General features: G+C 35.0%; 1 protein-coding gene across 24 annotated transcripts in view; it reads left to right on the top strand.

The window, feature by feature from the left end:
• Positions 1–25,551, top strand: part of ERC1 (ELKS/RAB6-interacting/CAST family member 1) — a 524,080-nt gene that overhangs the window by 228,268 nt on the left and 270,261 nt on the right. For 20 of the 24 annotated variants that reach the window (XM_045463914.1, XM_045463916.1, XM_045463908.1 and 17 more), the window contains 2 exons: positions 1,012–1,147; positions 20,458–20,589. In XM_045463914.1, coding sequence (XP_045319870.1) covers positions 1,012–1,147; positions 20,458–20,589 — 268 coding nt within the window. The remainder of the gene's footprint in view (positions 1–1,011; positions 1,148–20,457; positions 20,590–25,551) is intronic. The other 4 variants (XM_045463923.1, XM_045463922.1, XM_045463927.1 and 1 more) reach the window with 1 other exon arrangement.

The raw sequence follows: 25,551 nt of genomic DNA, 5'->3' as shown, positions 1-25,551 counted from the left end.
TCTCTCTGGCTGCTTTTAAAATTCTCTGTCACTCCTCACCATTTTAATTACTGTGTATCTTTGTGTGGACCTCCTTGGGTTGATTTTGTTGTGGACTTCTGTGGGCTTCCTGGATCTGGATTTCCATTTCCTTCCTCATATAGGGAAGCTTTCAGCTATTATTTCTCCAAATAAATTTTCTACCCTCTTTTCTCTCTCACTTCTTTCTGAGATTCCTATATTTCCAATGTTATTGCACTTGATGGTGTCAATGAGTTCCCTAAGTCTCTTTGCATTTGTTACTATTATTTTTTTCCTGTCTCCTGTTCAGCTTGATTGTTTTCCATTACTCTGTCCTCCAGGTCACTGATCTGGTGTTCTGCTTCCTCCAGTCTATTTATTTCATATAGTGTATTTTTAATTTCATTTACAGAGTTCATCTCTGATTGGTTTTTTATGTTTCCTATCTCTCTGTGAAGGGTCTCACTGAGGTCTTACTCTCTTTTCTCAAGTCCAGTGCGTATCTTTTTGACCATTATTTTAAATTCTCTATCAGTAAAGAACAGGTTCAAGCTTAAGTGACCATCAACCTAATATAGGCTGATATATGCATAAGATGTCATGTAGAAACCTAATGTTAATCACAAGTCAAAAACCAGTAATAGATATGCAAATAAAAAAGAGAAAATATTTCATAACATTGATGTCAGTAGCCTTTCCCTATTTCCAACATAAATCTCTGAATTGGTTTCTTTTCTTCTGCTATTTCAGACTATCCTATGTCTTTCTTTTGTTTTATAATTTTGTACTTCATAAAGTACATGCTTGAACACATGTTTCTGAAACACCATTGTTACCAATTTGTTTCCATTGGTAGGAAAGAATTTTGAATTGTTAGAAAAATTTTGCAGCAGAAATTCTTTGTTGGTTTTCAGCCAGTTTTTGGCATCAGTGCTATATATTTCTAAATAAAAATATTCTTTTTTATGCAGATATATGAAAAGCTTGATTTTTCTCCTCCCTTATCAATAGGCAAGTGAAAGACCAGAATAAGAAGGTAGCAAATCTGAAGCACAAGGAACAGGTGGAAAAGAAGAAGAGTGCGCAGATGCTTGAGGAGGCTCGACGGAGGGAGGATAACCTCAATGATAGCTCCCAACAACTACAGGTTAGAACCTGAGGAGAATCTGAAAGGATCGGGTGAAGAGATTGATCCATGACTGCATGTTGTTTTTCTCTTCATCTTTATCCTCCTCTTTTTTCTCTTTCTAACCCTGCTTGCTGCCTTCCTCTGAGACCAACTGTTTAGCAATAAAGGAATGGCTTTAAATAGAAAAGGCAAGTTTTATTCCACAGCTTTGTGAGGACACCTCAGCATAGGAGAAAGTTCATCTTCAAGTTGATCGCATTTAATTGGTAAGTTCAACGTCAGTTTAATGAGTGGGTTCTCTTAAGCTTCAGGGTGGTCAGTATTACTATTTGCCATTTTCCTTCATTAGAGTACATTGCTAATCTTGGTTAACGTCTGTTTAACTTCATTCTGTTTTTTTATTCTTCTTTTACCTTTATTCTCTCTGCTTTTTCCTTTCTCTCTTTCTTTCCCTCCTTTTTAAATATTCACTTTAGAGAGCACATTTCACAGTCATACAGGATGTATAAACTATACTTTTTCACTTCAGTGGAGTGATAATTTTTCAAAAATTAGGTGTAACTCCATAACAGTACTAGTGACGATATGGCAAGTTCCTGTTATGTGCCCATTACTTGAACTCAGGCCTTTGGGTATTCATTATTTCTAACCTTGACATTGATCTTGTGGGGAAGGTGGTTTTGTGCACGTTTTACAGGTAAGAAAGTGACTCCGAGAAATTGAATTATTTACCTGAATGCACACAGCTCTGTAAGTGGCTCAGCCATGATTTTACCTGAGACTTTCTGGATCTGTAACCTGTCAGAATGAAGTTTAAATTTTAGAGAAACATATCTGCTAATTCTGCTAAGCTGCCGCCACTTTGTTTTTCTCTCGTTGAAACTTTTAATTTGGTTTGAGAGAGTATTTATGCCACAATTGCATTATCATGCAATCTTTACTGAAGAGATTTGTGGGACATTTTTAGACTTCGCAACAGATCCATTTCAGACACAAAAATCTGACTTTTTAATTTCTTTTTTCATTCCTGTTTTATATAAATTTTATTATACAGTGCATGGTCCTTGTAGAAACAATACACATCTTTTCAAATGCAGCACCTTTTGATAGAAGCAGCGTACCGGTTTTCCCTCACTGTTGCCAACAGTAGTTGATATTATCAATTTTCTTCCTCCTTTTTAAAAAGTTGTGTTTTTTTTTGTTTAATGTTTATTTATTTTTAAGAGAGAGAGAGAGACAGAGTGCGAGCAGGGGAGGGGTAGAGAGAGAGGGAGACACAGAATCTGAAACAGGCTCCAGGCTCTGAGCTGTCAGCACAGAGTCTGACATGAGGCTCGAACTCAGGAATGGCAAGATCATGACCTGAGCCGAAGTTGGACGCTTAACTGACTGAGCCATGTAGGTGCCCCCCCCTCCCTTTTTTTAAAGTGCCAGTCTGATGGATGGAGAATATTTAATTTAAAAACAATTTTTTTTGAATGTTTATTTATTTTTGAGACAGAGGGAAACAGCATGTGAGTCGGGGAGGGGCAGAGAGAGAGGGAAACACAGAATCCGAAGCAGGCTCCAGGCTCCCAGCTGTCAGCACAGAGCCCGATGTGGGGCTTGAACCCACGAACCGTGAGATCATGACCTGAGCCAAAGTCAGACGTTTAACCGACTGAGCCACCCAGGCGCCTCGGAAAATATTTAATTTTTGTTTTAATTTACATTTATTTGATTACCAGTGAGGCTAAGTATTTATTCATGTCTTAAATTTTCATTTGTTAATATAAATCAAATGCTATCTCTCTTCCGTGTTGGCCTTTTCCCCAAGGATTTTTTTGGTTTGTTTATCCCTGTTTTGAGAACATATAAATATTTGCCTATAAATATTTTTAAGTTGCCCTGGACTTCCATTTTTTACCTTTACTTCTTAATTTAAATTATTTTAGGATATTTTGTGTGGTGAGGGTCTTATTTTTCTTCATTGCTAACAATTTAACTAGATCATTGATAGGAAATTATTTCATTGCTCATTTCATTGAACAATTAGGCTATTTCTAGGATTTCATTCAGCCTCCTTTGTTGAACTAGTATCACAATGTTTTTAATTACTGAAAATATTTAATTTATAAGACAGGCCCTTATTTATGTTACCTCCTTAATTTTTTCATTTGTCTTCTGTCCTCCACCCCTTTAATGTTTTTTGTTACCATCTGTCTGCGTAAACCGAAAGATGCCCTTTTAATCTTTTGTCAGTTTTTATGTTATTATCAAAAGAGCCTTCACATGTAATCTCCTATTTACTCTTTGTATGATTTGAGAAATAAGGACATCAGATTATTTATTTTATATATTACATAGAAAACTAGTTTAGAGTGGATGAATGACTTTTCCAAGGTGTCTCAGTAAGTGATGGATATAAAAATAATGACAAATGATAGCTCATGGCCATATGCAAGATACACATGGATGTAGTTCATTTAAATATAGTGAAAAGAGTATAGGGTTACAACTAGGATATTTTCCATGTGATCTCAGCTCTTGTACTAACTAGCTCTGCCACTCACTTCTTAACCATGTTGTTGCAAATGACAACCAGTGGTAGTCAACATCCCTAGCACCCAGATTGTGATCTCTAAATATGAATCTCCACTAAAAAAAAGCTAGTGATCTTGGAGAAATGGCTAATCAGAATTCATGAAAGTATAATAGTAGAAAAGCAATTGATTTTGGACTTGTATTAAAAATAGTTCTAATACCTGAATTTTTTTGTGTGTTTTAAATTTCTGCATATATATTTGGGTTCATCTGTTGATGTTTTTGTGAAATAGGAAATGTAAAGGGAAGGAATTATTTTAGTATTTCCACTATAGGCATAATAATTCTAGGATTAAAGTATATTCTTTATCATGTTAAAAATATGGTATATTTAATTTTTTCAGATTTGATGAATAATGAATAATCTTTATCAGGTGCCATCTTGCCTTCCAAAGTTTAATTCTACTGATGATATTAGTAAATACATAGTATGTTTTCTTTTGTTTATGAAGATTAAAACCTGGTTTAAGACAAGAAGGTTAATTTTCACTTTTTGTTATTCAGTGATTGCCAGTTATGGTAGTTCATTGGTGTCTTCACTCTTCCTAGTAGAAGTTACAGTTTGCCACAAAGCAGTGATATTACTTTTTAAATTTGTCTTTCATTATTCTGCAAGATTAAATACGTTAGAAGAAGTACATAAAATACACATATACACACAATGTAAATAATACATGTAAAGTGATCATCTCAAGAAATTAGAAGATTACTGGCATCCCAGAAGTCATATGTATATTCCTTCCTGATCATTTTTTCCTCCCTTCCTCTAGAGGAAATTATTATCTTGGCTTTTATTGTTCTTTGCTTTTCTTTGCAACCTGTGTATATATTAAATAAGTATAGGTTAGTTTTGCATATTTTTATTTTATGTAAATGAGTCATCATATTTATTCTTCTGTGACTTTTGTTCAGCATCACATGTGAGGTTTATTCATGATAGTTGAGTGTAGCATTTGCACATTTGATGTCCTTGCTGTACTGTTTTTTTTTAATTCAAAATCCCATGTTTTATCTTGAAAGTGTTTTGAAAAGATAACTTCATTTCTTTCAATTTTCCATTTTTTGAATATTCAGATGGAACTGAAAGTATTCCTTTTTGGCAGAACGTGAGTTTGGAAATAAGTTGTTACTTTACTCCTTGTTTTTGGTTCAACACATTAAAAATGTTCTAAAAAGATTAAACAAATTCCTTACATATGAAATGAAAATGATACCTGAAAGTGGAGAGAACCTAGGAATCCTGCAGACTGTAAACCTTGGCATTGTTTATCATGGCCTTAGATACGAGTGCCCTTTCTTAATGTAGGACATTGACATTTCATTGTGTTCTGTTTGTACTTTTGTGTTATGTATATTAACTTGTCTGAGATTTTTTGGTTGTAGAAGCCCCCTTTTACTCTTAAAAATTATTAAAGTTCAAAACATGATTTTTTAATGTAGGTTATAATTACCATATATACATATGTAGTTAACTTACTGACTCAGCTGTCCATCATCTTGTTGTATCTGAAGATACAGCTCAGGCAATATAAAAATACATATATAAATGGTTCTTTACAGTACTGTGGGTAATTGTGAAATATTAGAAACAACCTAATTGCCTGTAAGTAAGAGAGTACTTGAGTCTTCTATGGTACATCCACAAACTGGAGACTTGGCAGCTTTAAAAAAAAGTGAGGAAGATCTCTAATGACCTGATATGGACATCCTGTTAAGTTGGGGGGAGGGGGGAAGCACAAAGACTATCTATAGTATGCTACTCTTGGTATAAGAAAATACACTTATATCTTATCTTTTTTTTTTTCTTTTTCAAAAGAAAACAGGAAGGATAAACTAGAAACTAAAGAGACCAGTTATCTATGGGAGTGATGAGAAGAGTGGAAGGAAAGGGGAAATGGGATTGGGGTGGTAGGTTTGAGGAGAACCTTCTGTTATGTAATAAAGACTTTGACTCTCCGAACCATAGTACTATTTCACATATGCTGAAAACTAGGTAAACAAAACCAATCAAGATGTGGGGTGGGGTGGGGTGGGGGGAAAAGCCAAAGAGAATACAAACACTAACAGGTAACCTTGTTTTATAAATGTATAATACAAACACCCTCAAAGGGCTGGGGAAGAAAGGAACTAACCTAAATAGTTTTGGAAGACATTGTCTTGACTGAATGCTAGAAAGCTAAAGACAAAGAACTATACATAAATGTTGTAATCTAGTAATAAATGTGTTTCTCACAAAGGATAGGCTAGCCATTCTGAGAGCACGTGATATGTGTACTAGAATTCAAGTAAATATAATGAGGGCGAGCTTTTCATTGTTCAAGCAAGAAGTTATAAATAAGTGAAGTGGGAAGGCTTAAGTAAACCCTGTAGCGTTGTACTGGAATCAGAGATATTAGTATGAATTCATGGTATTTAATTTATATGCAAATAAATATAGAAATACTGATATGTATATATGTATGGGGTTGTTATATATGCTTATATTTCCTCACTTTGTCCACCAAGAGGGCTTAGAAGTAGTAAGCACACCTAACACCCAGATTCTGGTTTCTATACACCTTTCTTCAGTAAGATGAACCAAGGCATCTTGAAGATTTGGTTGATTTCAGGGTTGGGGCAGGGAAAATATGCAGTGAGCCTGGATAACTTTGTGGTTCCAGAAAATAGGAAAATGCTCAACAAAAGAATGCAGGCTTGTGAAAGAACATAGGAGCCAACCTGAAGGAGCACCTAATGTCTCATGTTAAAACAATTTGAGTAAAAAGATAAATAATGGTAATATTTGAATTTAATCCATAGAATGAAATATATATGAGCTCATACTGATATAAATAATCAAATGCATAAGTAAGTAGGGGGGTGAGGGCAGTTCTTTCCCGAAGAAGATTTCTAATTAGTAAGTGTAGAAGGATGCAGATTTTTAAAAATCACCACGAAACAAACACCTCAGTAATAAGTGTTGCAGACCAGATCCAGTGATGGTTGTGAAAATTAGTGGGTGAACATTTGAGGAATAATAGTCTCAAAATATATTCCCTGAGATGTTTATTAGGTATAAAGGGAAGACTAACATTTCTGTGAACAGACCTAATAGACACCACCTTAACAGAATGATTCAGGTTAGCATTAGCAGTAGTCAGATATTGACATCATGGTCCCCTTGATATGATGTACTGAGAAAGTAGACAATCTCATATCTGTGCTCTTTCTCCAAAATGTATAATCTTATTCCAGTTATGAGAAAATACCAGACAAATCCAAATTCTGGAACATTTTTATAAAATAACTATGCAGTACACTTTAAAAGTGTCAAGATTGTGAAAGACAAAGACTGAAAACTATTGTAGATGGAGTGGCACTTAGAAGAAATGTTAACTAAATGAACTGTGGGATCCTGGATTGAATCCTAAATCAGATGCAGGACATTAGGGGAAAACTGTTGAAATTAGAAGAAGGTCTTTAGTTTTGTGAAGAGTATTGTACCAATGTAAATTTCCTAATTTTGATCACTGTACTATGGTTATGTAAGCTCTTAACATTAGAGGAGGCTGGGTGGAGGGGTATATGGGAACTGTGTACTAATTTTGCAGCCTCTCTGTATTTTTATAATTAGTTCAGAATTAAAAATTTATTTCAAATTGTCATTGACTCTTTTCTCAGCACTTTTTTTTTTTTAATGTTTATATATTTTTGAGAGAGAGAGATAGAGGATTGAGCATGGGAGGGGCAGAGAGAGAGGAAGATACAGAATCTGAAGCAGGTTCCAGGCTCTGAGCTGTCAGCACAGAGCCTGATGTGGGGCTCAAACCCACGAATTGTGAGATCATGACCTGATCTGAAGTCAGAGGCTTAACCGAGTGAGCCACCCAGGCACCCATCTCAGCACTTTTAATTATCCACTTCATGTTCTCATTCCCTTGAAATAAATGAGCTGTGAATTTCAAAAACATCTTACCTCCAAGCTTAATGATACAGGATAGATACCTTGGGCTTTTTTCAAATACCATTTCTAAATTCGCAAAGCAGATATTACTGTGTTCTCCATATTGTTTGATATCTTAAAACCTTAGTTTAATTTAGAACTTAATTGAACAAGTTGATTGTTCTGAAAATCTGACCTAAATCATAAAGCTATGATATGAAAATATGGCTATTTTATTAGAGTTGATGTACCTTGATTAGTCTATATCCCTCCAAGATATCAGGCTTAATTTTTACTCATTTTCCTTAGACATACTTGATGTCTTTTATTTATTCAGTATAAAATTATCAAATGCTTTCTACGTGTAAAAGTCTGTTGCTAGACTTGATTATATAGTAGTGAAAAGACATGCTCCCTACAGCCTCTGGAGCATATTGCCTTATGGGGAAGACAATGTAACATAATGATAAAAAGTCCATAGAAATTAATTTTGGGGACTTGAGTTTAAAAATCATATTGAAGTCTGTAGGAATCAGTCATATCGTCTAGAGGTAAAATATTAACAGAAGAACCTGGACCTAGAGCTGAGCTGTTGGAATCCTCAGTAGGTAGAGATGGGTTTGGGTAGGAGAGGGTGGTGTTTGAAAAGAAACTAAAATGAAAAGGCCAGTTGAGGTGGGAGAGAAAAAGGAGAATATGGCATTATAGAAGACAAGAGAGAAGATGGTCTCCAGAGTGGGGAGTAAGTACATCATGGTAATGGTGCTGAGAGTCTGAGAAAGAGGACAGCATCATTGAGTGGTCTGATCCAGTGTATTCAAAATGGTCAGGAAAGAGCAGTGATCTCCCTGGGCTAAGGTAGATAAATGTCTTCCATTCTATCTTATTGACCTTGGAGATAGTAGATGGTCCTATACTGATCTATACACTTGCGTTGGCCAGTTTTTCTGTCACACACTCATCAAAATTCACTGCCCTTCACAAAGTCTTTGTAATGTCTATCTTTAGGTATATATGTGACTGATATTAAGACTTGATTATACAATGGTTACTTAAAGTGTTTGTAGTATGATCCATATATACATCTAAACTATTTTACAATTCCATTCAATATTCATGAATAAAGTACATGAATGATAAAAACAATGCTGTACATATTGGTGATGACGCATATTGGTGATGAGCCTTTTCTGCTATCGTGTTTTTTAATTATAATGCCTCTTCTCTTGATAGTCTGCATTTAATTTTGCTGAACTTTGTTTCCCTTACTCAAGAATTTAGCTCTGTATTAAATTTAGTTCTGAGTTGTTTCATTAATATTTTTTTGTAAGCTGTATTTCACCTTGATTGGGTAAATAAGATTTCAGAATAATCTGTAGTTGTCCTCAGTAAACATTTATTGTGTGCCCGTTATGGAACTGTCACTGTGCTGAGTGCTGTGATATGCTCTTTTTGTCAAAAGGTGTGTTATAGTGCAATTTGTAAGTAACTGCTGTATAAAAAAACGAAATTAGGCAAATCCCAGCAATAAGGACCTCCTAAATAAACATTATATGAAAGCATAATCTTAGCTGATTTGACTGATGGTGATGTTGCGATTAGGAAATCTCTTTGTTGAAAGGCTGCCTATCTTTATAAGGTTCAGATCAGATGCTTCCTCCCTTGTGAAGCCTGCCCAAATCCTCACAGTTGGTATTAATCAGGCCTCTGTTGTAATTCCATTAGACTTTGTTTCTGCTTTGATATCTGTTTTATCCTACTTTATATTACATACTAATAATTTGTGTGTTGTTTCCCCCATATATTTGAGTTTGGGAATTAGGTCTTGGTATGTTGTACATAGTTGGTTCTCTCTAAAAGTGTTTATTGATTTCAGTTGAATTGATAGATGTCCAGAACACTCATTCACAAGCATCTTAGCCTGGCCTTTGGAGTCTCCAATCAACCAAACCTTTAAGTATTTCTAACCTCATTTTTAGGTGAGATACTTCCTAGTATAGCTACTATATTCTAGAGAAGCTATAGTGTTGATGTTTCGTAAATACAGTTTGTTGATTTTCTAATCTATGCTCTTTTTCTTATACAGAATCTTTCCCCGGTGGATTTCCAGTTTTACCACCTAAACATTCTGGCTTAAAATTAATCTTTGTTTATGATCTGTACCCTGTTTTGTTATTGTCTTATCTATTGTTCCTCAGCCTATATGTTTAATTATACTTTGTCATTTTATACTTTTTAATATATTATAATTGCTTTTGTATGATTTAATCACTTTCTCTTCTGTGCTAGTTTATATCTGCCTTAGGTTAAGGGCTGTTTTAAACATATCTTTTCAGCCTTTCTTAAATATTGTTTTACATAGGCAGCCATTCACTAACTGCAGCTATAATTGTTATAATAAAATTTAAGTTACAAATTAAAAAAAAATTGTATGATGCTACAATATTTAGCATTCTAGTAGTCTTTAAAATTTCATAGATTACTCTTTAAGGACTTTATATATATATATATATATATATATATATGTGTGTGTGTATATATATATATATACACACACACACATACACACACACACACACACGCACACAGGTATTTTAAATGTTTATTTTTGAGAGAGAGAGAATGAGAATGAGAATGAGCAAAGGAGGGGCAGAGAGAGAAGGAGACACAGAATCCGAAACAGGCTCCAGGCTCTAAGCTGTCAGCAAAGAGCCTGACATGGGGCTCAAACCCACGAACCACAGGATCGTGACCTGAGCTGAAGTCAGCCGCCCAACCAACTGAGCCACCCAGGCACCCAGGACTTCAAATATTTTAACAAAGAAATGTTATCTGCAGTTAGGTGAGAATATTTACCTTATATGTTTTTATTTTTTAAGTAGTAACACTCACTTTGTCTTTTGACAAAACTACAAGTTTTAGTCATATTCTAATAATAAGACAAAGTAGACTGAAGGTGGGTAGGGATGAAGCTCGGTTTGATAGTGGTTTGGTGCTTTGTTTTTATTTATAACAAAGATAAGTATTTGAATTTAACCTTGAGAGAGGGTACTGTCACAGAGATTAATGGGACTGCTGAAAGAACACTGTGGCTCTTGTGAGTCAGCTCTCCTGAGACCAATGAATATTAACAACAAAGTTCAAAGAAAATGAAAACAATAGAAATAGTGACAGGAAAACTTTATGTATATTTAGACATATTCTTTTTTCAGAAGCATTATCAGTGAAACATTTGTGTTTTTCTTTAAAAATTGATTGGATTTGCTGTAGCAAAAGCAAACATTCTTCCATTTGGGTAAGAGATGTTTTTCCTTTCTGAAATGAAGACTACTTATGTTTGGTTTTCACATTGGCCATGGGGGTAATTATTTAAGAAAACATTAAAAAAATTAAGATTCTCTGATCTCTTTCTAGAAATAGTATGTGATGTGTCACCTAATATATTAGGTACCTGTAATATATTAATGATGTTCTTGTAAAAATCAATTTTGGTTCCTTAACAAATATTCTCCTTGACCTATTTAAAGATTTAATCCTATGTCATTTCTTCCTCTTTAATTTTTTTCTTTGGCAAAATAGGTCTTTTTCTGTCTAGAATATGGACGTAGGTGGGTGTTTATGGTGTTCTCAAGAAATATTAAATGGACTTAGGGATCACACTGGAAAAGTATATACAAATTAGGTCCATTTTTACAACCTTGTGCATAGTTGCTGGAATTAAGTTGAAAATTTGGCTTTCCTGTAGGTGAAGCACCTACTCAAATTTTTGGCATGTGTGTAGTTTTTAAAAGGTTTTAGCCCAAACTGTGCTGCTTTTTACCATTTAGAAAACAAAAAACAAGTCATGAATTTATTCTAAGGAACTCTACAGTGGTTGAAATAGACTCTGCGGATACTTTTCTCTCTGGCCAAAGTTCAGTTCTATTTGATTGCCAGTGAAATTTACTGAAAGAATGTTTATTGATAATATTCATGTGTAGTCTACTAAGATGCTTCCTACTGTTAAGGTTAGTCCTATTCTCTCTCTCTTTTTTTTTTTTTAAATATTTATTCATTTTTGAGAGAGAGGGGCAGAGAGAAAAGGAGACACAGAAACCAAAGCAGGCTCCAGGCTCTGAGCTATAAGCACAGAGCCCAATGGAGGGCTTGAACTCATGAACATTGAGATCTGACCTGAGCTGAACTCAGACGCTTAACCAACTGAGGCACCCAGGTGCCCAAAGGTTAGCCCTATTCTATGGGAACTTTTAGCCACATCCTTTTAGCTTATTATAAGAATGCTCCCCATAAAATAATGGCTGGTTAAAGTTACATTTGGCACTAAAATTCTTACAAGTACTGTATCCTCACCTCAGTAAAATGAATGGTTTAATCCTTTCCTTTGTGTTGTTGTGGAAACTCCTACTTTGTATTTGGAAAGTGAAGTCTGTAATAAGATTCTTATTTTTAAGAGAGAGCAGAAGCAGGCTTTATATATCCCTTTTGCTAAGACCTCAAAGGCAAAAGTCATCCTCTTATAGACCACATCAGTTATTCATTATTTTAAATAAAAGGTTATCTTTGGCATGTTTGGTAAAGACTTTGAAAATTTATGCTTGTTCTTTTAATAAGCATTATATTTTATTTTATTTTATTTTATTTTATTTTATTTTATTTTATTTTATTTTTGAGAGAGAGAGAGAGAGAGAGCATGCACACAAGCAGGGGGAGGGCAGAGAGAGAGGGAGAAGGAATCTGGCACAGAGTCCAGTGTGGGGCTCAATTTCACAAACTACAAGATCATGACCTGAGCCATAATCAAGAGTCAGTCACTCAGTCAACTACCCCTGTGCCCCTCTATAAGCATTATTGATCAGAGGAGACATGTACTAGGATTAGGCTAACCCTAAGTCCTTGCTCAAGTTTTTGATACCAGAATTTTTAAGATAAAAACCTGGCTCATCTACATGGGATATTTTTACTATATATTCTGTAAAATTTATGTAGGGGTGCATGCTATCAGTGCGGAGCCTGCTTGGGATTCTCTCTCTGCCCTTCCCCCGTCAAATAAATAAATAAGCACCATTGTATATGTATATATTTCTCTTTCTTTAATGAAATGCATCTGCTCTTGTTTGACTTTGATTTTTGAAAATTAAGGTTATAACAGAGTTCAGCTTTGAGTGCGGGAGATGTTTGAGGGACTATGGACAGAAGGGGGAAGAAAATACCTTTAAATTTTATGCCAAAGCATTTCCTTAAAATAAAAAATAGTTGGTGTATAACCAAATTCTGTCTCTGTGTTAGGGTGGCTTTCTTTTCATAAAATTGACTTCATCAGTGCATCTAGCTTCAATTTTTTTTCTCCCAGTTAGCATCTAAGCAGTTGGTAATTGAATTCTGACATGTTGAATGATTCTAATGAAATCTTCTGCATGTGTTTGTATGCTTGGAGGATGGGGAAAAGAGAGGAAGAATAAGCAGTGGGGTTGAGAGTAATAAAAAATTACTGTCTCTTTATGTTAAGGATAATGGATAGCAGTTAACATTAATATCTTTCAGAACATGTTAAAACTTCTCTGATAAGTGGTTTTTATTCCAAAGAAGCAACTCTTACTATTAACCCAAATAAATAACCTCCATAACCAAGACAGAGTTCAAGTTGGGAAAGTGATGAGTGAACATGGGAGGCTGGGTTACCTTGGAGAACCTTTGTGAGATTTGCAGTGACCTTCCCTCTGCTGTTGACAGAGGGAGAAGCTTAAGAAGATCTGTCATTATCCAGTGATTTCTTTCTTTTTTTTTTTTTTTTTTTTTTATGTTTGTTTATATTTGAAAAAGAGAGAGGGAGGGAGGGAGGGAAGAGCAGAGGGAAAAGGAGACACAGAATCCAAAGCAGGCTCCAGGCTCTGAGCTGTCACCACAGAGCCTGATTCTGGGCTTGAACTCAAAAACCATGAGATCATGACCTGAGCCGAAGTTGGACGCTTAACTGATAGAGCTACCCAAGTGCTCCTCAGGTGACTTCTTTTTATGGTACTGTAGTATTGTACCGTTTTTCCTTTTAATTGTGAGGAAGATGTTTGAAGAGAACAAAAAATTATTTTTAATTGCTGGGGTTTTTTTTTGTTTGGTTTGCCTTTGCTGTCCTTAACGAATGTTTGATTTGAAGGAAAGGCTGTGGAGACTAGAGTCTTAGAGCTGCAGTGGTATATAGTTGATGTTGACAGAGCTGATGTCAAGAAGCAAAGTTCAGATGAGTCTATTAGGGGAATTAGTAGTATGGAATTTGCTAGAATCTGGTCTTCTTGTTAATTTGCCTCAAGTTACAGCTGCTACAGCTTTTGCCCTAATCTCATTCGACTATAGGAGTCTTCTTATTTAAGGATATGAAGAATTCTTTGGTAGCTTCCCACTTCCTCTCTCCCTCTACCATACCCCCAAAACTAGTCATACACACCCCCTGCTTTGAACCCTATATTCTGTAAATGAAATGATCTTATATGACCTTATTTGATAAGTGTAGTTGTCATAGTAAGTAGGCTTCAGCACCTAATCTCATGGTAGGAAAACTGGTCTTTGTTAGTTTTGATGAGTACAAACATAACTTACAGCAGTTGAAGTAAAATTCTAAAGATATTGCTCTCATTTTAAGTGATACAAACTATTTAAAATGGTAAAGCATGTTCCTTTCCTGTCTCCAGATGGCTTTTAAGTGAGTTGTCTGTGTTATACAGTACATTCTAAATTTAAGGTTGCCTAAATTCGTTAAATAGAGTGAAATTCCAAGTTAGAGCAGGTGAATGAAATTGAAGTTTCTTCCTCTATGTGGTTTTTTTCCCCCCACCCTGCCAATTTAACGTTTTTCTAAATAGTGAGGGCTAGACAGTTGGCTAACTCCAAATAGTACAAATAATTCCTCTCTATGTAATTTTAAATTAGACTGTTTTTTTTTTTTTTTGCTAAATTTTGTGATTTTTTTTCCCCCTTAAGAGTAAAATCAATTATAATGAAAATTCATAGGGAATTCATAGGTGAGGGCCAATTTCCTTAAAAATGGGTTTGTTTCCAAAAGAAAGAAACTTAACTAAAATGTGAGGACTAAACCTATTAGTATTCTCTATTACATATAGCTATTTAAACATTTGCCCAGTAATTTTTTCAGTTGACCTTTGATTGATTGGCATATCGAGTATTCTTAGTACTGAACTACTAACAAATTAAGTTGGATTACTTTAATTTTTACCATAATCATAAGAAAATATTTCACTAGAGGAGTGCCTGGGTGGCTCAGTTGGTTAAGCCTCCGACTTCGGCTCAGGTCACAATCTCTCAGTTGGTGAGTTTGAGTTCTGCATTGGGCTGTGTGCTTACAGCTCAGAGCCTGGAGCCTGCTTCAGATTCTGTCTATCTCTCTGTCTCTGTCTCTCTCTCAGAAACAAACATTTTAAAAAATTTATAAAACAAATATTTCATTAGAACTCAATCCCATCATGAGTTTTATTCTGAATAATTGTTGACAAAATGTATATTTTGCTGATAGCCAATGGATATCCCAATTTTGTGAAGTTTGCTTAATATTTGTCTTTTACATTTTAGGTAATCTAGTGTTAATTTGGTTCCATTTTAATATACTCTCATAGCAAAAGCTATGTCTTTCTATTAAGACCCTGTTATCCTAACAGGTATTCTACTCTCAAGCAGTTATGATATTCACTGTTGTCATGCTTCATTGCTTCATTTGATAATTCAGTTTTCTTATACTAAAGGTATACTCTAACATGCTATGATAATCATCTTCCAAAATGGCCCCCGATCATTGTCACCTCCTGGTGTTTGAGCCTTTGTGTAACCTCTCCTACATTGTGTCAGGATTAGTCTGTGTGAACAGTAGAAAATGTCAGAAGTGATAGTATGTGACTTCTGAAGCTAGATCATAAAAGACATTGATGCGTCTGCCTTGTTCTCTTGGATCACTTGCTATGAGGAAAGCTAGGCGCCATATCGTAATGACACTCAGGCAGCCCTGTGGAGAGGAACAGAGACCCCTTGCCAATAGCTATCACCAACTTGCCAACCATGTAAATGGAAGCAGAGGACTGAATCCTGACTGACGTATTGACTGTAACCCCATGAGAAACCAGAACTGTTTGGCTAAGCTGTTTTTGAGTTCCGGACCCACAGAAGCTGTGTGAGATTAAAAAAATGTTCACTGTTGTTTTAAGCAGCTATGTTTTGAGGCAACTTATTATATTACAATAAACAGCTAATACTAGGCACTTTATATCTTAGGTATTAAAGTGATATGCCATATGCTGAATTCTTTTTCCTTTAAATCCATAGTTTTTCTCTGTTGGCAGAATAGTTAGTGCTATTTGAATTAGGGCTTGGTGCTGTGTCTTACACATATGCTGTTGGGATGTTTAAACTTTTATCTCAAAAATGTTCTTATTAAAATATACCATCATTACCTAATGACTGGAAAAGAATTTCTTTAAAAATATTTCTTAATTTATTTATTTTATTTTTGAGAGAGAGAGAGATAGGGTATGAACAGGGGAGGGGCAAAGAGAGAGGGATACAGAATCTGAAACAGGCTTCAGGCTCTGAGCTGTCAGAGCCTGACACGGGGCTTGAACTCATGAACCGCAGGATCATGACCTGAGCCGAAGTTGGACGCTTACCCGACTGAGCAACCCAGGCGCCCCGGAAAAGAATTTCTGATAATTTTGACATGCTATACAAATTATTGGCATGAAAAAATTCAACTTTTGAATAAAAAAAAGAGGAAGAGTGCCTTAAAATTCGTATATGTTTTTTCACCATTAGCACTATCTTGCAGTATATTTGCCCAGACTGTTCTCTTTCCATAGTATATAGTTAACCCATATGTTTAGAGTATCCGTACCTGAAATAGTTACCACATTTATAACTATTGCCAGAAATTCTTGTATTTTTACTAATTTATTTGCATTACGTGCTTCTCTTTTAACATATTTTTAAATTTGATATATTTTTTTTTCTGAACAATACCTATTTATATCATTTACAAAGTGAAATAATGCTACATGGCTGACAATTAATTGTGATAGCCCTCAACCTCATTCTTGTCTAACCTGGATTCCTGCTCCGCTGAGACAAGTACTTTCACCGTTTTGGTTGTTTCTTCTGTTTACTTCTCCCTTTCCAAATAACATTCTTATATTGTTGTTTTCTTATTTTCCTTATTTGGACATTAGTTACCTACTGACTTCTTACCGTGAATGATAAGGAATTAGCCTTTTAATGCAAGTTACCACACACACTTCCCTCCTTCCATCTCGTAGTTTATTAAGTTTTACCTTATTATGTCTCAAGCACGTAATATATTATGATTACATTTCCTTTAGTTTACCTTTAGTTTTTCCTGTTGATAACAACAGCTTTCGGTTTTTAAATTTGTTTTATTATGTATTTGTATACATATCACCAGTTTATTCCCAAATTCCTTTCTCCTACTCTAACATTCCTTTCATTATTGGTACTATTGTAGAATACATCAGCCCTTATTTATTAACCTGGTAATCTATTCATCCACCGTTTTTTCTTGGAAACACCGTTCCGTGAGTATCTGTCCTCTCCTCCAAATTGTAGTTATTCTCTAAGCTTGTCATTACCTCTAGGTTCCCTTCACCACTCATTTGTGGTAGACTCCTTTTTTTCTGGATCCCATGTCTTCCTCTTTGTATGTTTACTTCTTAAGTTTGTTGGAGCACATTCCTACTAACTTTCTGAGAGTTTGTGGTGTGAAGTAAATTCTTCCCTTACATTTGAATGATAGTTCGGATATAGAATTTTAGATCGGAAAGCATCTTTCCTTCAGAGTTTTGAAGGTATTACTTCAGTGGTCTTCTAGTTCCCTAATGTGTTTCCAATAAAAAATTCCAGTACCTTCCAACTTTTTATTCTTTGTGGGTGATCATTTTTGGTCTTTCCAAACTTTTAAAAATCTTTTCTCTAGTATTCTAAACTTAAAAAAAAAGAGAGAGAATACCCATATTATGGTCTAAGTGTAGAAAATGTCACCGAAAGTGTAACAACAAGAACAGATAATTATAAATATGATCTGTCAGTGTGTTTAGGTGTGCCAGTGTGCCAGTATTTGTAGAACTGAAAGATTCTATTCATTTTTGGCATTTAGATACTTTATTAAATGAAACAGATTCATTTTATTTTATTAAATGAAAATTTATTAATATTTTATTAATTTATTAAAAACTCATTAATATTTTATTAAATGAAACAGTTTCAAGGTGTGTAATTCAGTACAAAGGAAACTTCCTTGTTTACCTTATCAAACATCTATTAAGATTCTGAAAATAAAGCTGGAGCCAAATTTTACTCACTAGACGGATTAAGTAGTTATGGACTCTATTGGTGTTGGTTTTGAAGGTGATGAGGGTATTTGGTGTCTTCATTCTTCTGTTACTACCCTGGTTTATTACAGCTTCCTTAGAGCAAATGGTTCCATACTTAGTTTTACATTGATCTTAGATAGTATAAGTTATGTAATTTTTCGTATTTCATGAATATTGTTTAATAGTTTTCTTCTTTTTATTTATGGTGTTTCTTGGCTTTTGTTCTTTGTCCTTATTATGGACACAGATTTTGAGCAAGGCTTTGTTTACCACAAAGTCCAGAAAACTTTTAGAAAAAAAATTTTTTTTTCTTAAGTTTATTTTGAGAGAGAGACAGAGAGAGGGTATCTCAAGCATGCTCCACACTGTCAGCACAGAGCGCAGTGTGTGGCTTTAACTCACAAATCTTGAGATCATGACCTGAGCCGAAACCAAGAGTCAGATGCTTAACCGACTGAGCCACCCAGGTGCCCCCTCTGGAAAACTTTGCTTAAATAAATGGCCTGGTGCACTGAGCTCATATGGTAGACTGATTTTCTTACTGGTTTTGATGAAACTTTCAGTATGAAAACCTGTACTGATTATCTGCATTATGATAAATTATTAAGTAAACTCTCTCTAAAAAAGTTTTACTGATAAAACTGCAAAGCTGCAGTCCATGCAGAAATGCAGATAAGCCTGTTTGTTTGAAATAGGTTCTGGGAAGTTCTTTGGGATAATTTAGATTAGAATAACAGAAGCCTCTCAGGAGATCTTCAAAAGATAGCTTAAGAGTGAAGAAAATAACTGACCGGACAAAAACATAATTCTGAGTTATTCACAACCAGTTGATAATGGGAAACATTAGTGATTCTTTTTGCTTACAATTTGTAATTCAAAATCCCATGTTACTACAAATAAAGTTATTCATTAGACATTTTGAGAGGACTGAACTCACTGATCTGTCTCTTTCTACATAATCCTTCTGTTACATTTCATTTTCTTTGAATTGAAACTACCTTGGCCTTTGTTTTTACTGGCATCATTTCATTTCCCCTGGCGTTGTTTTAGGAACCTTCGGCTGAAGCTTCAACGGTTTTAGAAGCTGCACTCTGCTACTCATGGCAAGCCACCTGGAAGCATTAAGATTTCAAGAAAGCATTTTTTGATAGAGCTAAACTGTCCTGTACAAGGCAGAACCTTACTTACAGGACCAAATCAGGGTATTTTATAACATTTTCTACTAGAAGAATGAACACTTAAAAAAAAAGGGGGGGAGGGAACATGGCATGCATTACTGAAATGTGAATATTCTTTTTTTTAAAGATGCTATTCTTTTAGTGCTGGAAGAAAAATCTGACTAACCTTTGACAGATTTCAAGTTCTGGATTTTTGAAGACAAAGTTGTTAGGAAGGACTTTCTGTGCCTTGCACTTATAAAAGTGAACTACAATCTAATTAAGTGAGAGTTGCACAAAAAAAGACAAAATCCTTTCATATCTTTTACTGATGGCAAGTATTCTGAAAGTTGGAGAATGTTTTAGTAATTCTTGTTCTTGTGTTTTTAATTTAATTGTATTAATAAAAGGCAGCACTTTATTTTTAATCTTTTGGTTCTAGAAGAATTTAAAGAGGAAATGCTTATAATCTGATGAATCTAATTCTTAATATTGCTTGGCCTCTGCTTCATTTATCCTTCTTATTTTAAGATCTTTCCTTTATTACATGTTCTTAAAGTCCTATAGGATTTTGTCTTTCTGATAGAAACCCATATTTACCTTCCCAAGAGTTAATTTTTCAGCTTATTTAGAATATCAATGCTAGTGGGAATTGGTTGGCTAATGAAATTACTCATCCTTAGCCAGATCACTTATATCCAGTTATCATTTTTAGTTTTCTCATATGAAATTAAGAGAAAACTTTGCTGTCTTGAAATCATTAGGAAACATCACTTTCATTTCTTTTTTTCTAAATTAGTTTGCTAATGAGTGTCTATATGAAGAATATAATCTGAAAAATCATGCTGTTTATCTAACTTTTTCATCTAGGCTGAACTTTTCAGGGAGAGAGAATGTTTTCGTATTGTGTCTTACTACTTAGGCTTCATCAAAGCTGGCTTAAAGCCCAGTTTAGAGAGTAGTTCAAAAACAGCTTTGTGTTTTTAAGTAATCAAGCCCTTGCTGTGTGTGCTGCTTAGCACGGTTTTATTCTCTGTGTTACAGAGAACAAATCCATCACAAGTTTCTCTTGCTTAACTAACTTGATGCTTTGCTCTTAATAATATTCTTCTTCAACCTCCTATTAGACTTCTTTTCTTCCCTTGTTCTTTCCTCTGTGAAGATATCTTTCTGGCTTGGATTTATTTCTGAAGGGAAGAATATTTAATAAGCAAATAACCTTTCTTGATAAATAGGCTCTCTTGGGTTAACTAATTAGTCTACTTCACCTGGTCTTCCATCGTTTTCCAGGACAGTCTCCGTAAGAAGGATGACAGGATTGAAGAGCTGGAAGAAGCACTAAGAGAAAGTGTACAGATAACTGCAGAGCGAGAAATGGTGCTAGCACAAGAGGAGTCAGCCAGGACCAGTGCTGAAAAACAGGTCTGCAATTTTATACAGTTACTGGCAATGCTGCTGGTTAAACAAAAGGTAAAACCCAACCAGTATAGTTTAGGCAAACTCTGCATATGTTTATAGGGTTTCAGAAGCACTTCATCAGGTACAAGTATTTGGACCTAAATAAGAATTGAAATTCTTATGTTTGCATAAGACTTGGCTCATGTTAATTGACTTATGATGTTAAAAATCTCTGCATTCATAATTTGGGACTTATTTCACATGTATTTATGTAGTATATGCTCATGTATCTGTTGAGATGAAATGGAGCTTGTCTGTGTGTTGCAAGACTGGTCACAATCCTGCTTTTAAATTGAATGGGAAAACACAAACAGATCTGAGTTAAAATGTTAATTTTAAATAGCAGATAGTTTATTTATACCCTGCCTTGTTCAAGAGAGCAGTTAAAGTTATAACAAGTAAAGGTGAATAGCAAGTATGAAGGACATAGGTATCATGACACTTGAGACTAACCAATCAGTATGTCTCAACCCTGAGGTGACTTATTAAAGAGTTCTACTGTTGCTGTGTGTGGTGTTTGCTTTATATATTTTTCTACATCTTTTAGATCCCTGTGCAGTGGCTTTTGACTTTTTTGTTAGGAGGAATAACTAAAGATGGGAAATGTGAATGGAAAAATGGTTTTAACAAGTAAAGTCTCTAATATCAGTTTCCATTTTGAGAATATGAATAGAGATTTTGAATCTTACACAGAGATCGTGACATTTAATTTTTTTAGTTATTGTTTCCTTTCCATTTCTTTGTTGGAGAAATATGGTAAAAAGAGTTCATTGAGAGAGTAACCTGAATCTTTTGGGAACCCCCATGATGAGACCACCAGTGGTCTTGTGAGTTAAGGTATACTGTTGCATAACAAGGAAGAAGGTGCATTCTGAAAGCAGGCATGGTGTAGTGTGCGCCTTAAGGAGGTCCTTTCTTAACTGTTAGTATGAGGATATGTTTTCTCTAATGTTAAGTGTAGAAAGACAAACTGATATTAGCAGAGATTGAACTTTTCATGTCTTTCAGTGCTTTGTTCCTACATAAATGCCTTGTCCACTTGTAATTTGAATATTTCCTCATGTACAGTTAAGTAGAGCTTGGGTAGTGCAGAGCTTCAGAGAAGGGATGGTGACAGTCATTGTTCCAGGGTGAAGAGGTGTTTTCTTTTATTGATTTTACCTTTTGTACATTCTTACCTTTATTTTCAAAATGACCCCATTTTTTTCTTTCTGTGAAGATTTTTTCTGTTTAGGAATCATTGTATAATGACAAGTCTTACATATTGGGAATCATAGAAATGTTGACAATTAATAATACATCTTGTCATTATGACATGTAAACTGGTATGTGTTTTTAAAACGTATTATTGTGTGAACCTACTTATAATTTGCTTTTTGGGGGGTAGATTTATTTATAAATTTATGTGTTTATGTATTGTTTATTTATAATAGACTTATTTTAGATCAGTTTCTTTTTTTAGTTCACAAAAAAGTTGAGCAGAAAGTTCATGGAATTCCCATATATTCCTTCCTCCACCTCAGTTTTCCCTAGTGTTAACATTGGTGTGACAGATTTATTAAAATTGATGAGCCAGTGTTGATACATTATTAACTAGTCCATAGCTTACATTTTGGATCGCTCTTCATCTTGTTCACTTCTCTGGGTTTTGCCAAATGTATAATATCATGTATTCCCCATTACAGTATCATGCAGAATAGTTTCACTGCCCTAAATGTCCCCTGTGCTCCACTTATTCATCCTTCCTCCACCTCCGTAATCCTTGGTCTTTTTCCTGTCTCTCTAGTTTTTCCTCTTCCAAAATGTCGATATAGTTGGAAACACAGTTTGTAGCCTTTTCACACTGGCTTCTTTCACTTAGTCTCTGCATTTAAGGTTCTTCTGTGTCTTTTTGTGGCCTGATAGCTCATTTTGTTTTACTTCTGAATAATATTCCATTGTATTGACATGCTACGATTTGTTTATTCCTTTACCTACTGAAGAACATCTAGATTACTTCCAGTGTTTGGCAATTATGAATAAAGCTTCTATAAACATTGTGTGTAGGTTTTTTTATGGACATAAATTATCCACTCAATTAGGTAAACACCTGGGAATTGCTAGATTGTATGGTAAGATTATATTTAACTTTGTGAGAAACTGTGAAACTGTCTTCCAAAGTGGCTATGTATAATTTGCTTTTAATTGCATGCTTTTTTCTTTCTCTCCTCCCTGTTTATCTTTTTCTTCTTTTCTACCATGCTGCTACTCATTGCCTATCTGAAGCTATTGAGTAAAATATTGCATGAGACCAGTCATTTGAGCTCTCAGTGGTTTAAAGTATGAAGAAGCCTCTTCTATGTTTGTATTTCTGAGGCTATATAATCTTAATCCACTGTCCCCTCCTGCTGTCATCTTCTGTTCTTTTATTTTTATCTTTTTCTGTCTTTCAGCTCTGCTGTTAATTTTACTTATATGTATTAATTGTATACACCAGGGTAATCTAGAAATATTCATTTGAAACATCTCGGGGCGCCTGGGTGGCGCAGTCGGTTAAGCGTCCAACTTCAGCCAGGTCACGATCTCGCGGTCCGTGAGTTCGAGCCCCGCGTCAGGCTCTGGGCTGATGGCTCAGAACCTGGAGCCTGTTTCCGATTCTGTGTCTCCCTCTCTCTCTGCCCCTCCCCCGTTCATGCTCTGTGTCTCTCTGTCCCAAAAATAAATAAACGTTGAAAAAAAAATTTAAAAAAAAAGAAACATCTTAAATGGGTAAAGCTTTTTTTTTTTTTTTTTTTTGGCTAGGGACATTTCTGTCTCTTAAATTTAGCCTCTGAGAAGAAATAACACCCTCTAATAGAAGGAGAATATCTGCATTTCTTGATTTCTTAAAGTGCAGAGTAAAATTGTTTGGGAACAGTCTCTTTTACTAAAATAAAATACAGAGCCTTTTAAAGTTTGAGAGGCAAGGGGCGCCTGGGTGGCGCAGTCGGTTAAGCGTCCGACTTCAGCCAGGTCACGATCTCGCGGTCCGTAAGTTCGAGCCCCGCATCAGGCTCTGGGCTGATGGCTCAGAGCCTGGAGCCTGTTTCCGATTCTGTGTCTCCCTGTCTCTCTGCCCCTCCCCCGTTCATGCTCTGTCTCTCTCTGTCCCAAAAATAAATAAACGTTGAAAAAAAAAAAAAAAGTTTGAGAGGCAAAAAAGGGTCAAGGGAAAACATTTCTTCTTATAGGATCCCGTTACAGTTTCTTTATTCCCAATACATGCTGTTCCATATTGAGCCTATGCCCCCAAATATAAAGATACATAATGATATAAAAATATAAAATATAAATGATATAAAAATATAAAATATAAATATAAAAATATAATGATCCAGTGAAGGAAGATGTCCTATAACCTGTGTTGGCAAATGGAGAAGTGAAAGTGAATGTAATCCCATGGAGGGAAACCCAAGGGCTCCTTTTACTTTTGCTTTGTGCTTTTCCACATGGATTTTCTTTTTCTGAAACTTCTCTCTGCTCAAGTTTTAGCAGGTTTTGTGTTTTGTTGAATATGAGAATCCATTTTCCTAAAATGAGAATAGAGTAATTTTGGCTGTCTTAAGTCTCATAATTGTGAGGAGGTAGGGAGCAATTTCTTTAGTTCAGCAGTGCTGCTGTAAGGTTAAATTTTTGAAATGCTTTTTTTTTTTAACTTGAAAAGAATACTTTAAATATCTTCACTAAGATTATTTTTTGAAGAAGTCTTTTACAACTACATTGCTAACCAAGGATTTAAAAAACCCCTCTAACGTAGTAAGACATTTTCTTGTGGCTCAGTAGTCTGGATTTATATGTTCCTAAAGTGCATTTTTTAATGTTTTGAGGGATAAAGATATATCCTCTCAATATAACTAACATTTACACGAGTTCTGACTTTTGTTTTAAAATCTCATTTTTAATAGTGGTATTCATTTTTTAAATTGCCATTTTGATATTATTTGGCTTGTATGTTAAGTTTAAATTTTGACCCAGAAGATCATAAAGTTATACCTGTGATTTGTATGCAGGTACTTATAGATTAATGAGCATTTTTTAGGATTACATCTTAAAAATTTTTTCCCAGGTATTATGCATTCCAGTAATTAAAAGCATTTGAACAACAAAAAATGGCACTCTTGATTAAACTGCATTTTACAGCCTACCTTGGGCCAGCTTGGTTTTTACTCTGGATCTCACAGTTGTACTATCCACCTTCTTCCTTCAACATGCAAGTTCTTTTCCTTCCCTGCCAGCTAGACAGGCAGGTGGGAAAGACAGGCTTTTCGCCTTCCCTGTCAGAAGTTCTTGATTCTTTATTGTGAAAATGGGCAGTATAGTCATTTAAACTTGATCCAGTTTCTTTGCATTTTGCAAAGTTAAATAGCTAAAAAAAAAAAAGTAAAATAAGAAGGCAGTGCTTATGGAATGTACAGTGCATATTGGTGACAAATGCTTGCTTCATTATGATTCGCTTGCTTCTCCTGTTCCATTGTTTCTTTTGAAGGCAGTGGATTTTTTCTTGTGTTTCTAACTTCTTCAATTTTGACTTAATCAAATTTCTTATCCTCAGTCATGTCTGGTTTGTTAGACACAGTTGTGGAGGAAGTGGAGCAAGGCACATGAGTGAATGGGGCCCAGTCTGCAACTGGCAACTGGCAAGTGTCCCATCTCTTTTTTTATTCTTAAAGATATATTAAATTCCCTATTGGTTGCAAATCTATCCAATCAGTTACACAGCATTTATCACCATGATACCCAAATACTTTTTCAAACAGAACAGTTGCCACTACTGAAGCATCACTAGTAACTGGGTAGCCTACAGAAGGTGATGTATGCTCATCAAACTATCATTGTACTCTTCAAACTTTTCCATTGCCTTATTAACTTTTAGCTATTCCCAGAGTTGACAGTTTATTCTTTGGTCAT

Source organism: Leopardus geoffroyi, chromosome B4 (assembly GCF_018350155.1).
Source record: "Leopardus geoffroyi isolate Oge1 chromosome B4, O.geoffroyi_Oge1_pat1.0, whole genome shotgun sequence".
Lineage (NCBI taxonomy): Eukaryota > Metazoa > Chordata > Mammalia > Carnivora > Felidae > Leopardus > Leopardus geoffroyi.
The sequence above is the reverse complement of the archived record's forward strand: the minus strand, read 5'-3'. Positions and strand labels throughout refer to the sequence as shown.